The 14,417-nt window shown below is 44.9% G+C and overlaps 1 protein-coding gene across 39 annotated transcripts in view; it reads left to right on the top strand.

Annotated features, from left to right (window-relative positions):
* KCNMA1 (potassium calcium-activated channel subfamily M alpha 1) overlaps nt 1-14,417 on the top strand; it is a 736,361-nt gene that overhangs the window by 657,171 nt on the left and 64,773 nt on the right. For all 39 annotated transcript variants that reach the window (XM_040485497.1, XM_040485500.1, XM_040485499.1 and 36 more), the window contains 3 exons: nt 1,215-1,338; nt 5,368-5,592; nt 8,858-9,050. In XM_040485497.1, the coding sequence (XP_040341431.1) occupies nt 1,215-1,338; nt 5,368-5,592; nt 8,858-9,050 (542 nt within the window). The remainder of the gene's footprint in view (nt 1-1,214; nt 1,339-5,367; nt 5,593-8,857; nt 9,051-14,417) is intronic.

Here is a 14,417-nt window from a genome sequence, read left to right as displayed (position 1 = left end):
TATAGTAAGTTTTTGGAATTTGAACCTATTTATATTTTCTGTCTTAAATCGACAGTGTTATTTAGGGAAGATAGTTCCCCTGCAATGAGAGCTAGGTATTCCTGGAACATTGTCCCAATTATATGCAGTCAATGTTGTAGAAACCCAAATGGCCTCCCCTCAAATGGGAATATGAAATCACTATCACAGATGGAACCTGACAATGGACATAGTCCAAGCTGTAGGAGTATATTTCTTATGCTGTAAGCCTGTTAGACCTGCCTGATTTTATTATAATTCCTAAGGTTGTTGGCGAAGATCTGCCAACCCACTGGAGGGGAAGTCTCTAGAGCAGCATCTTCCCTTTCCACCAGTAAACAAGGCAAGAGAGCGAATTCAAGACAAGTTTATTAAGATGCACCTGAGCGTGAGCTCCCATCCAAGGAATGCTGCAACAGGGAGGTGAAGTGGGGGTGGGGGAGACCGTCATTGGACCGTTAGTGCAAATACAGTTGTCACGGCAAAGAGAGAGGGTGTTGTTTGGTATTGAAATCATGTATTCCAGATGTGGGCATTTGGTAGTCAATCTGCTCTGAAGTGACATGCTGCTGAATCTTTAAAGGGCTTCAGCCGGGGAGAGCAAAATCTGATTGGGCAAATTGCTAAAATATTTAAAGTGCAGCCTGTTAAAGCTTTTACTGCGAAGAGCATCACGTCAGAAGTTGTAGTCAGAAAGAGCAAGTAATTGGCTTTCCATCCTCATGCCAGTCAGTCAGCATGAGGCTCTATTCCTATTCCTTCCTCTTCATTGCCAATGCTAATAACAACCCTTTGGTGTGAGTGTGTGCATGTGCGTGTGCGTGTGTGTGTGTGTGTGTGTGCACGCGTGCGGTCACTGGGGAGATTGGATAGCTGGTAAAATGAGAATAGGAGGGAGGGATATCCATGAAAAGGAGGCTAAATCCACAGAATGACGTGAAGGCCATTTTAGAGAAATAGGAACAGGAGGGGAAGGTAGAATTATTAGCTGATAAAGGTCACCTGCATTTCCAAGTGGCGATGGCAGTTGGGGTAGTTGTCTTTCAAAGAATGGGTTCTGTAAGCAAAAGAATGGCCTTCAGTGACAGCCACTTCCTGTGCATCTTTCAACTCCTCTGAGATCTAACTCAGGGGGCACTTTCCATTTATAATTTATTACATTTTCCACTTAGGTTTTCTTGTCCTTTTCTCCCCAGGCATGACCCCTTGTTAATTCCTGGCAATGATCAGATTGACAACATGGACTCTAACGTGAAGAAGTATGATTCTACTGGCATGTTTCACTGGTGCGCACCCAAGGAGATAGAGAAAGTCATCCTGGTGAGTGACGGGCCACAGAATCCATGCCGTTCACTTCTGTCCCAAACTACATTTGCCAGGAATGGGTTTCCCTAACTGGATGTTGGGAAGATACAGTCCCTGGTCCTAATTATTTTTGATAATTAAAATTAGGGACACATTGAAACAACTAGAACCCTCATCAGAATATGAACCAAGGATGGAATTCTAAATCTCTGAATATTTATTGGCTCCTCATGATAGGGGATGGTCATATGCTGTGTGAAAGGCATCATGGGAGGCAGTAAGTACTGTCATCCCTACGAATGTGGCTCTACTTGGCTTCTTTACACCTTAGTTCTCTTATATCTAAGAAGGTGAGATGAGATTGACCCTAACCCCTAGGGTTGTACTGAAGAGTAAAACCCACATGGGACTCAATAGTTACTTACTATTATTATCATTATTATTATGAAATGCCATGAGGAAATGTGAATGCTACCAATATAATAAACAATGTTATTTGTTTATAATAACATCTTGCATTCTTCTAGGTAATAGCCTTGCGTATTTGGGATCCTGCCTAACGCATGATGCAAAATGCATCTGGTGATGATGACAACGATGACCCATGCATGGGTCTATCTCGGGGAGGTGGGAGCTCAGAGCCCTGTTTTGTGGTTGTGTCATCTCGGCAGCAGCAGTGGGCTTTTTCTGGTCTGTCCTAAGAATGTCAGCCTAGAGAACAATCCATCTACTCTCCAGACTTGTCTTGTTAACAGCTTTAGGTTTGAATGCCCACACCAGCTTCCCTACAGTTCATTGTCTTGCTAATCCATGAAAAATGGATTAATAGGAAGGTCAGGTGGAAGGGTTCTTTCTCTTTTTCGCCTTCTCGTTGCAGATCACTGTGCCCTGCTTCTTTATGTCAGCGGGGAAAATCCTATCATTTCTGATGTCGTGGCCACCCTTCTTAGAAAAGGAGTCCCTCAGAATGGCTTTGTGCTCTAATCCACTAGACTTCCCTGCGTTTTATTGGAATGTGTGTATGTGTGTGTTTTCTCAGTTTAATTATAATCAAGCAATTAAGAGCCAATACAGGGTTGTGCTAGAGACTGTCTTGGAGGTGTGAAAGTCGCAGACAAAAGCACAGAAAGTCAGAATTCTCAACAAACAGCAATTGTCCAATTTACCAGGAGCGCAAATGGTTCTAATCACAAAGGTGCTCTGTGGATTTACATCCTGTTGAATTCACTGCACTTTTGCCCTGGTGAACAAAACTCAGAGTGGCACTACCCATCTGTGGCAGGTAAAAGGGCTTGGTGCTCTATCTGGAATCCGGGGTCTTAATGGCTTGCCTATATTCCTGAAGAGCGTATGCCTAGTTGACATCCAAACTGAGTTCCCTTCTGGCATGAAAGAGTTTAGGAAAGTGAGTTACTACTACCTGTCATCTGAAAAATAACATCATTTAACAAAACGTTTTTAACAGGCCATTTATGTGCTAGGCACTGCTCTTGTTGCTGGGGGTACAGTCCCTGACTAGCTGATGTTCTAGTGGGGCAAAGAGAAGATCTCCAGGTAGATGATGAGTATAGAAAAACATTTCAGATACTGCTACAGTGTTATGAAGACAATCAAGCAGGGCCATGGGCTAGAAAGGGACTGGGAGGTGCTAGTTAGTGTGGTCCAAGAAGCCCTCTCCAAAGTCACACTGGAGCAGAGATGAGCATACTCAGAAGAGCCAGCTGTGTGAAGATGCTTTGGGGTTGCATGTACCCACTGGATGCAGGACACTAACTGCTCTGGGGGTTAGAAAATATGAAATGGCCTCAATCTTGAGGAAATGATCATTTAATTAGAAGACGTAAAATGTAACCATGGAACAATATATTTAAAGCTGTGTTATGAGGCACAAGATTCAAATCTAGGGGAGAAGGATTAGGATGTATCTAAGTGGCCAGAGAAGTCTTATTGGCTGCACGCAGATTGTGCTTTGAAGGGGTTAAGGCAATGAAGGCCCAGACTGGGTTAAGCCTTCAAGGATGTGTAAGAAGCACAAGATGTGCATGTGAGTTGCTGTACTGGGTCTTAAATCTGGCAAAATCAGACTCTCCAGGAACTGGGGTCTTGACAAGATTCTGTGGGTCATGTTACTGTGGCCAATCTAAAGATTGGTATTTTGGTCCCCAGAGCTAAGCTCCTGTGGTCAGCCACTTTGCTAGATGGTGCCTTCCTCACCTCCCAGTGACTTCCTCAACTCCCCAGATTTCCAGCCCCCACTCTGAACCCAGGTTGTATTCCTGAGGCTCACTGAAGAGAGCTAGACTCCCAGGTGACCTGACCAATTAAAAGTAATTAGAAACCCCATCACAGCATGTTACAGACTCACTGATGCTCTGTTGGTGGTACCCAGGCACTCACACTTCCAAGCAGCCAAGATAACTAACTCCAGGTCTTGTCCATGAAGTGGTGATGTGGGATGTGACTTCCCAGTGGGTCCTTCTTGGTCACCATTTATAAGACATTTCTTACAGCCCCTGTCTTAGGTATAACTGTATTATCGCAGAGGGAAACCGATAATGGTGACAGCCCCTGCTTTATTGTAACGATCAGGGAGTGAAAGCTAGCTTCTTCTTCTCCTTGGGGGTTACTGTAATAACCCTGACATTGTCGTGAATTGCAATATTGGCATTTAAACAATCAATACACTGGTCAATTCTAGGGATTAAATCAAGCAGAGTTTGATATGTGCAGTGGACATTAATATGCCTCCCCCAAAGCATTGTGAGCCACATGGGACCATCCAGGCATGCAGTGAGTGGAGAGGGAGCAAGCAAGGCAAGAATAGGAGGCATTGGACCAGAAGGAGAAGCAGAGAAAGGCCCACTAACTGGCCTCCTGCGTTATTCTCTTCACTAACACAGTGAGCAAAGGGGCAGCAGTGGCTAACCATTTGTGTGGGAAGCTGGGGTCCTCCTCTCACTGGAGCGATTTTATTCGTTTATTTGTCTCCTTTGTAGATCCAAACCTAGGGTTGGGAGAAGACATGGGCTTGTTTCTCTGGCTGACCTTTCTCTAGATCCTTTTAATTGTTATTTGGGAATAGTCTTGTGACTTAAGTAATAGTCTGATGACTTTCACAGGTGGGCCACTCCAGGCAGTCCCTGGAAAACGCAAGGCAGCAGTAGACAGGGGTCAGCAAACTCTTTCTGCAAAGGATCATATAATAAATAATTTAGGTCTTGCTGGCCATATGCTCTATGTCACAGCTAATCAGCTCTGCCATTGCAATGTAAAAGCAGCCATAGACAATACCTAAATGAGTAAGATTGGCTGAGTTGCAATAAAATTTTGTTGGAATTTAAATTTTATATAAATGTCCCATATTATGAAATCTTCATTTTTATTTTTTTTTTGCAACCATTTTAAAATGTAAAAACCAATCTTGGCTCACCAGCCATGGCCATACCAAAGCAGGTTGTAGACCAGATTTAGCCTATGAACCATAATTTGCCAGCCCCTGGCTGAGGATGTGATGTTCTACCTGTTGATGTGATAACGTAGTATGAAATCCCTTTGATGAGTCTGGAACTCAAAACTGAAACTTCTCAAGCTGAGACTAGCATAGGATCTGACCAATTTAATATCATTTCAGCAAGAGAGACAGCAAAGACAACTCCTTTTATCAAAAATTTCATGTGAACTAAGACTTCTCTTTTTAAACAACATAAATATTACTATTCTCTCATATTTCCCCCCACCTAAATATCACCAGGAAAGACCACCTGCTCATATGTATGAAGGTATAACTTTCTTAAATCTTGTGACAAAGAAGGTCAGGTTATGTGTGGGTATATGTTTACATATATTTGTGACCCCAGTATAATGCACACACACATACTCAAATTGTAAGTTTATGCGGCATACACATAACATTGATGAAATAAAAATAATAACACAGAGTAAGCACTCAGCAAATGTCTATCTTTATGAAAGTGTTTTTTTAAATACTTACCAAAACACTGTGAGGTCTTTTCTCCAATGCTGGTGCGCTTTTCCATGTTGCAGACTCGAAGTGAAGCCGCCATGACCGTCCTGAGCGGCCACGTCGTGGTCTGCATCTTTGGTGATGTCAGCTCAGCCCTGATTGGCCTCCGGAACCTGGTGATGCCACTCCGTGCCAGCAACTTTCATTACCACGAGCTCAAGCACATCGTGTTTGTGGGCTCCATTGAGTACCTCAAGCGGGAATGGGAGACGCTTCATAACTTCCCCAAAGTGTCCATATTGCCTGTAAGTCCAAGGTCACATTATCGATGCTTTTTCCTTCTTTTCATTCACAAAAGAAAATCCCAGATGGATATAATAGCTGTAGCTTTGATCATGCCTCTGCTTCTTCATCCGGTTATGGGCCTGAGGACTCAGCCCTTCCCTTATGCTCTGTCTAGGAATATCTAAACCCTGGGAGACCTTATTAAAAGGAATTTGCAGCCAAGTTCAGCTGCTCATCAAGCATGAAGTTTAGCTGATACCAAATGTATTAACCATATCGATGTCTATACACTCTCTCTCTGTCTTGCCTACCCAAAACCTAGTGCTTTGAGATATTATGATGCTTATAGCAGAATTTACTTATGGAACTATTTTTAGCATTTTATTTATGATATTATTAATGCTTCTGTGAATCTTGGTCATATTGCTTTCTGTTTTTAACTAAGTGGATTTAACAGAGTTCTTTCTTTATTTCTGTTGTATGGAAGGCCAGGCCCTTCCTCTGGCCACTCCCTGCCTCCCATTCATGTAGAAGCCTAGCAATATTTTCATAGGCTTGTGTGTGTACGCACACATATGTGCATGTGATATTCTTGATTGAAAAATATGCTAGGGCCCAAATCTAAAAGGAACAGTTTCAGACTCGACAATTTAGTGTAAAGATGCAGGATACATGATCTAGGAGGCACGTAATTATTTCCTGATCATTAATCAATATATTTTTCCTAAACTTTTAAACAATTCTAGATTTAGGAAACTAGTAAGCTGATTTAGTAAACACATGTAGTTAAAAATAATCGCCTGAAGAAAAACAAATAGTCATACACATAGAAGAGCATAAGCAGATATATACCTTGCTAATTTCAGTCATGTTAGATTTGATTATGTATTTCCACAATTATTTTTGTACATGTGCTTTTACACATGGTCCCTTGGAACACATGGACTGGGTCTAAAAGTGTTTTGTAAAGAGCTTATTATTTTGCTGGGCTGTGTGTGTGTGTGTGCACGCACATGTGTATGTGTATGTGCGTGTGCACACATGCACACGAGTGTGCATTCTGTATGTATGGGTGTTGGGTGTATAGGTAATGTTTGGTGTGTGTGTGTGTGTGTGTGTGTGTGTGTGTGTGTGCATTCTGTGTGTGTATATGTGTGTGTCTCCTGTGTGCTCTTGTATACATGCACTCACCTGTTGGCCTACATATGAATGAGCTCTCATATTTGCTGGTCCTTTTTTAAACCCTCCGAAATTTAACACACTCAAGCACAGCATATTGTACAAATGGGCCTTCCTCTATGTCTTCACATACTTCGTTGTTTAAACAGTGCCCCACGTATGGAGTCAGTCCAGAGAAACATGGTGTTTCTATATATGTCATCAGTATTTCTTGAGTTTTGAAATCGTGTGTATACAACTATGCGGGGATTGTCTTATATCACAATTACTGCTAGATTCCCTACAAGGTGAAAATTAAAAGAATATGAATGTAGGCAATTGAGGCTTATGCGCTGGCGAAATGATTCAGGAAGTTGGTCAGACTTACTTTGTACCAAGTGATCCCTGGAAAAGAGGGATTCTTCTCCTCTCAGAAGATACTGCTCCAGAGGCTGGAATTAGTAGCTTCCCAGCCCCAAAGCACTAAATGCCTCTTGCTCCATAATGCCACTTTGCAGCAGTATTTTGGGGCCTGAGAGCAGAATCATGTCTATCACTGAGGCATCAAAGGGGGTTGATGGTCTCAATCTGAGCGGCCAAGTTCCATCATCCCAAAGCCCCTTCTCCAGGAAGGAGGGAGAATGGGAGGAAGGCATCCGGGGATATATGGGGGTTGGCAAACCCTCTCCCTACGCGGTCAGTGAGTTGAAGGCAACTCAAATCTTCACGTAGGCAGACCAGAAGCTGGATCCAGGCTGAAGGACCAAGTATGTGAACTCCAAAATGATGCCACATGACCCCTAGGGAGCCCTGACATGGATGGCCTGATTAGTTCTTCTGTGATCCCTCCTGAGGACACAGAGCGTGTGGAGGTCATGCCTCTCCCCTCTGACAATTAACCCTTCTTTCCTACCTGTGCTTGCCTTCTCTTCCTCTCTGTCATTACCTCCTTGTTCTGGGTTTTTTTTTTCCCCACTGCTTTTTTGTTGTTACGGGATTTTAAAAAATCTGTTTACTGGCTTATTTATTTTTAATTACACTGGTAATATACAAATATGTTCTTGTTATAAAATATTCAAACAAGACAGAAGTATGTAAAGTCAAAAACAAACTTTTCCCTTTACCCCCAATCTTACTCTCCTCCCTAGAGGTAATTACTGTTATTAGTTTAGTGTATATTTTTCCTGAAATTTCTCTCCAAATGTACATGCATTTACGAGTGCATTCATAAATATATAGTTTTATTTTGTGGGTTTCTTTTTACATAAATGAAATAATACTTTTTAAATGATCTAGGACTTGTTTTTTTGTGTTTTTGTTTTGCACTTATCCCACTATTTTAGAGATCCTGCCCAGGCTACACCTACATGGAGAGCTGTTTTGGTCTCTTTACCTGCTGCATAGACTTTCCTTGTATGTATGTCCAGTGGTGTATTCAACCATCACTCTGTTGTTGGTCAATTAGGCGATTTTCTTGTGCTTTTTTTTCTCTTGCTGAAAATTTACAATAAAATTATATGACTTGAAGCTTAAGTTCTTCCCCCCTCCCCTTTACAAGATGCACATTAATTCCATCCCTCTCACGTCCTCCAGGTTGAGCAGCGCTATCAGTCCCACCTCATCATACCATGCTCACTGGCTATTTCCCCTTGGCTGCATTGGAAATTCTAGTCAGAGCTGCTGTTTTTGCCCGAGACAGAAGTGACCTGCTATTAAATAAACAGGCATTTGAAACCCACCCCCTCGTTACATTCTGAAAGCCAGAGGTTGCCACAGGACAGTTTCTTAAATCAAGACAATTTCCAGGCAGGAAGAAGATGTAGAACCCTGGCATTATTCCTCTCCCTCGTTTGTTAGCAACGGCTTGATTGAGTGTGGAGAGCAAGCCTGAAATGCCGCCATCAGCACCGACTACCCTTTAGATTAGCACACAGCTCCTATTCCCTTGAATGTAGTTAGGCCAGCTTAATGTCAAGGCATAAAAAAGATACTTGTTAAATAATTTCCCAAAGCTCCGGCTCCATCTTTAATTTGTTTTTATTTTTTTTTCCCCTCTTTCCCTCTCGTCCCTCGGTCTCACTTTTGCTTCTTCTTTTTTTTTTTTTTTCCCTTTCCTCGATGCCAAAGGGTACGCCATTAAGTCGGGCTGATTTAAGGGCCGTCAACATCAACCTCTGTGACATGTGCGTTATCCTGTCAGCCAATCAGAATAATATTGATGATACTTCGCTGCAGGACAAGGAATGCATCTTGGCGTCACTCAACATCAAATCTATGCAGTTTGATGACAGCATCGGGGTCTTGCAGGCTAATTCCCAAGGTAAGGACAGCCTGTAATACTTCTCTGCTGTGCCTACAGGGGACAGGGGCTGGCAAGAGGGATATCCTTCACTCAGTAATTCAAAGAGGCTCACACCAGCCTGCTGGCAGTAAAACCTGTGGTCCGGGTGATGGCTTTCAAAGGGGCATCTGCCGCGTCTTCTTACCATCTCGGGAAGCAGGCTTGAGAACACCTGAACACCCACACTCCGAATAGCCTGCCTTCCCAGAGTGGAAAGCAGCCTTTCAATTGCCACTGCCCTCAGTCTTCCCAAACAGTGGCTCTGTGACCCGGGTCACCAGCTAAATGTCAGGCACTGAAAAGATGCTGGCTGAACAATTCCTAATGTTTCTCTGCTGTACATATTTTTGCCATTGACCTATGTTAAGCGTTGCCATTGTTATAGCTGCATGGGGGTGTTAAGCTTTACTTTGTTATCCGCTGACCTACGGATGGTGACCCCCGGACAGCGGGGACTATAGGGACACAAAAAGTCATTTAGCAAGAGGTGATGCTCATCAGCCCCCACGTTCTCTACAGCAGGCATGCCAGAGTGAAATGATGTACATCCACCTTCTCTGCTCTGCCCCCATCTTCCCTGTCATTTTCTCTGGGATCCTGGGCAGATAGCTACTAGTAAAGATGTCATCTAGAAGTCTCAGAGAGGCAGCACAGCAAAACCTTGTAACAAACAGCCTGACTAATCTGAGCCTTGGTAGGACTGCTTCTGCGCAGGCTTGCCATGAACTGCAGGATCGTTGTCATAAGTGGTCTGCTGGATGGGTGACATTGGGTGCGTGGTGGGGGCCTGAATCCCATCATTCTAGGACCAAAGGTGGAGGGAGCACAGCCGTAAGAACTCTAGCTGCTGGGATATGAAGCGCGACCTTATTGACGGGATAAAGTTCAGCCCCATCTTGCAGCCCAGACATGTGCTGCTGGATCTTTTGTCAGCTCAGCACCAGCACCACCTCCTTCCAACATCTGCTCAACAGTGCAGCAAAGCTGGGAACGGCAGTTCCTAGAATCCTCTGCCCTGCACAGTTCTGGGCTGGAGTCTGCCAATGAGAGCTGGGCACTGGGACGAGATCTGGAATTTGGAAGAGACAAAGAGACCTTGATTCTTTGGAGGCAGCGGCAGCCAGACCCTGAGCAGATGCGAGGTTCAAAGCAGCTTTTAAAGGAGCTTTCTGAGAATCACTGGCTTTGCTGCTAGGGACTGAGGGGCGTGGTGTGGCCTTCTTCGAGCTGCCTGGAGATTTACAGTACCTCCCGTGGGGCTTGCAACTTGGTGTTGCGAGTGCAATGGCTCGTGGTGGCCTCTTTGACTTTTGTTCCTACAGCCCTTCCGATGGTGGCATCCGCATCTAATTTTCTTTATACTTGGAATAGAGTGGCTTCTATTCTTTTTTTTTTTTTTTTTAATTTTTTTTTTTTCCAACGTTTATTTATTTTTGGGACAGAGAGAGACAGAGCATGAACGGGGGAGGGGCAGAGAGAGAGGGAGACACAGAATCGGAAACAGGCTCCAGGCTCTGAGCCATCAGCCCAGAGCCCGACGCAGGGCTCGAACTCCCGGACCGCGAGATCGTGACCTGGCTGAAGTCGGACGCTTAACCGACTGCGCCACCCAGGCGCCCCGAGTGGCTTCTATTCTTGACGCAACCCTGACTGCTACGGTCTGAAGCCTGGTTTTCACCTCTCCACTCTGCCATCCTCTGCCTCTCCCCCAAATCTAAATCTTGGTATCCACTTGATCAGCTGGGCCTCAGGTCATAGCAACATGTCAAGGCTCTAAAAGAGAGTCTTACCTACCCAGCTATGTACTGGAGAGCCAGAGACTGCCTTCTGTCCTGCCTGCTCAGGGAGCACAGGTGACAGAGGATATGAGGAGACAGTAAGTCGGCCTTCTGGGAGGTGGAAGAGGCAAGCCACCATTTGGTCCCTGCCTTTAAGTAGTTGTTCTTCCTCATGTGTCCTCCCAACTCCGTCCCAGCATGGGCGGCCCCTGGGGAGCTTGTTAGAAATGCAGAATCTCACGCCCACCCCAAACCTCCTGGGTCAGAACCTGCATTCTAACAGGGTCCCCAGGTGACTCGTGTGCACTGCTTTAAGGCACAATATTCTGCACACTGACAAAGCCCGGTCCAGTGAACACGCTGACCAACCCGGTTAGACGCTCCTCTTCTCCTGGCGGGAGCTAGCAAGGGGAACGGAGAGAAGTGGAAGCAGGAGAAGCGCTCCCTTCGGGCAGGGGGTGGGGGGCAGGTGGAACTGAGCAGGAGGGGCCGGAAAATACTCCCTTTCCCCAGCATGTCTGTTTCCTCCCAATTCGATAATTGTGATTGTCAAGGTCCGTAGATCAGGATCTCAATGCCTGATTGAGTTACGTGTGTGTCTGACATGGGTGTTCCTTCCAGCTCTCATAAACCTGACCCCAGCCTCTCAGATCCTGTATGATGGCCACGCTGATAAAAAGGCTTCCCCTCCCCTCCGCACATACCTGATTCTCAAAAGCCTTCTTTACTGTTTTAGGACAGGCATAAGCAAGGAAAATAGGCTTTGGCGGGAGATAAGGAAGAAAGGGAACGGGAGCATATTTTTCCTGCACAAAGAAGAGAAGGGCACTCCTTCTTTAGTACGCCCACCCCCCAGACACACACACATACACACCAAAGGAGGCCAAGGATGTACCCCATGGCCAGTGGCAATTTTCAGACTCTTGGTCAGCAGTGGTGTGGAGCCCGTGCCCCCCAGCAGCCAGCAAGCACTTCGTTCTGCTCTCAGCGAGAGACTGCCAAAGCTACCGGCACACTGAGCCCATATTTCCCCTTGTTTTCGTACTCCGTCTGCCCTTCTCTTGTCCTTGGTTTCTAACACCCTCCTCTGGGGACGCTCTGACCTTCCAAAAGTCCAGCGGTGGCCATCAGCACAGGAAGTGACTTTCTCTCTGACGGGCAAGTGCTCTGTATTCGTCTTGGGCTGCTCATCACACAGCCCACTCCTTGGGTTTGTCCCAGCCCATGGGGCTGGAGGGACAAACTAGGTTTCCCTGTCACTGTCCCTCCTTGAGAACTGTTTGACCAGCTGGAACGCTCATCGGCCTCAGATATTTTAATTACCCTTCATCTAGGTATTTGTCACGACCACGCTCCAAGTACATTGGAATTACAGGGTACAAAATGGATTTCGTGTTACTCTTTGCATGTTGGGAAGCAAATCTAACTTCCCCTGAGGGATAGCAACATAGATTTCTGGCCACTGCTACCCACTTTTCATCACTATTTATTCTGCAGTCCTTATGAAGCTGCATCCTCGGCTTTGTCTTGAGAGCTACATTACCATTTCTCCAAAACTCAGCAAGAAAGAAATGTGGACTCAGGGCAAGCGTGTGTGCTCTGGGGCCAAAATATCCATGCATCTCAATGGAAAGTTTTTCTAGCATGATACCATGTAACATGAAAAACGTACCTTAACATTGAGGAGGTAGAGTCTTTGTTGAGATTTGGGTTCAGACACTTGCCAGTGTGCATTATCTGGTCTCTGAGACTAACAAAGCCTCTTTTTCCTCTTCTCTATTCACATTCCCTTTTGGTGCCACTGTTCTAGCCCACATGGTGTCAGAACTGACCCAGCCTAGGGACTTTGGACCAGACGCTTTCTGAAAAGATCTGAGATGTGATGGCTGGTTGTCAAAAACAATTACAGAGAAAGGTGGCATACCCCATGCTGGATGGTATATCCGATGTGACAGTTGGGTCTATGAGATGCAGTTTTAATATACAGCAGGCAAGACTGCAGTGACAATTATATAAAGCAGGTGAAGCTGCTTCTTGCTGGTCAGCAAACATCAGCTCAGAACCACTTTACAGCTCTTTACCAGCAACTAAGTGCCTTTATTTACAGAGCGCCTGTCACTTCCCTTTGGCTGGAGAGCTGGTATATTATTTAGCACGTATTTATCTGGGGAAAACATTTCAATTTAAATCAGCTGGTACAACAGTGGCTCTTGCCAGACTGTTTCCCTGTGGTTCTAAAAGACAAGAACTGAGCCTGATCTTGGAAGGGAGGGTGGGTAGAGGAAGGAAGGGCCCATTCTCAGAGAGCCACTTGAGTCAGTACCTGAAAAGAGGGGGCATGTGATTGAGTTTCCCTTTGTGCTTTTGAATCACATTATGAAATGAGCATCTTATAGTTTCTTCCTGGCTGACCTCCTCGTGAAGCTAACTCTTAGAGAAAGAAATAGGAGTAAATGAGTGTCTACTATGCATCAGGCACTATAAAAGCCCAGAACACGAAAATGGCATGGATTCAACACTCACCATCCTTGAGGGGCTCAGGTGAGTGGATGCGATACCCCCATAAACAATTACCGTGCAATGAGACAAGGATGAGGCTAGAAACAAAAGAGCTCCTCGGTTTATATACTTCAAGGGGTTGCGAAAGTTTCCAAGAAGAGGTGACGTTTGTGGATGAGTTGAATACATGTGGCTCTTGAGCACTTGAAATGTGACTAGTGTGATTGAGGATTTTTTTTTCTCCCTTTTACTTGATTTAATAAATTTGAATTTAAATACTGGCATGTGGCTAGTAGCTACCATATTGGATGGCACAGGTCTAAGTCATCAGGTTGTTGCCGTTTTAAGGGCTGGGATTATAGGGCTGAGATGACAGGACAGCTATAGCGATGGCAGTCACAAGGGCCAGGCAGAGATTGAGGTGGATTTGTAACAGCAAAGATAGCCCATTGAAGGCCAGTCAGGTGGGATGGAGGTGTGGATGAGCAAGGATGAAGAGCTGGTAATGAGTTCTGAGGTTGACTACTAGGTAGATATAAAGTAAGCTGAGGGCTCAGGAGGAGAAACAGGCTCGGGGAAGATGGCAAAGAATATGGTCCTGGTTCATTTGAGTTGACAGTATATGTAGATATCTAACAAAAAATACAACCATACCCTGACTATATAGGGATAAAGCCAGGTTTGAGGTTGCAGACTTGGAAATCATTGGTGATGGATGGTGTATAGGCCTTGAGAGTGGATATTTCCCAGAGAGAGAAGGCAGAGCAACCAAGAGAGAAGGGCCAAACCTGGAACCTTGGAAATGTCAACACTGAACTGACAAACAGAGGGAGAGAATCCAGTGAAAGGGCCTGAGGGCAAAGATTGAGGAAGTAGGAGTGGGTACTATCAAAAGTAAAGGAGAAGAGAGTTGAATAAATTCCAGATAGCAATTTAGGGTGTATCCTAATTAAGTGTTGATGCATATGTTTTCTTGAATAGACTATGAGCTCTTTGAGAAGCGAGGACCATTCTTCTTTTGCTCATCCTCATGTCCCCAGTGCCTCTAGCACAGGATCTGACATAGATA

This window comes from Herpailurus yagouaroundi, unplaced genomic scaffold, assembly GCF_014898765.1.
Source record: "Herpailurus yagouaroundi ecotype Mexico unplaced genomic scaffold, PumYag 163, whole genome shotgun sequence".
NCBI classification, from domain to species: Eukaryota; Metazoa; Chordata; class Mammalia; order Carnivora; family Felidae; genus Herpailurus; species Herpailurus yagouaroundi.
Note: the sequence above shows the minus strand (reverse complement) of the source record. Positions and strands in the feature narration are given on the sequence as shown.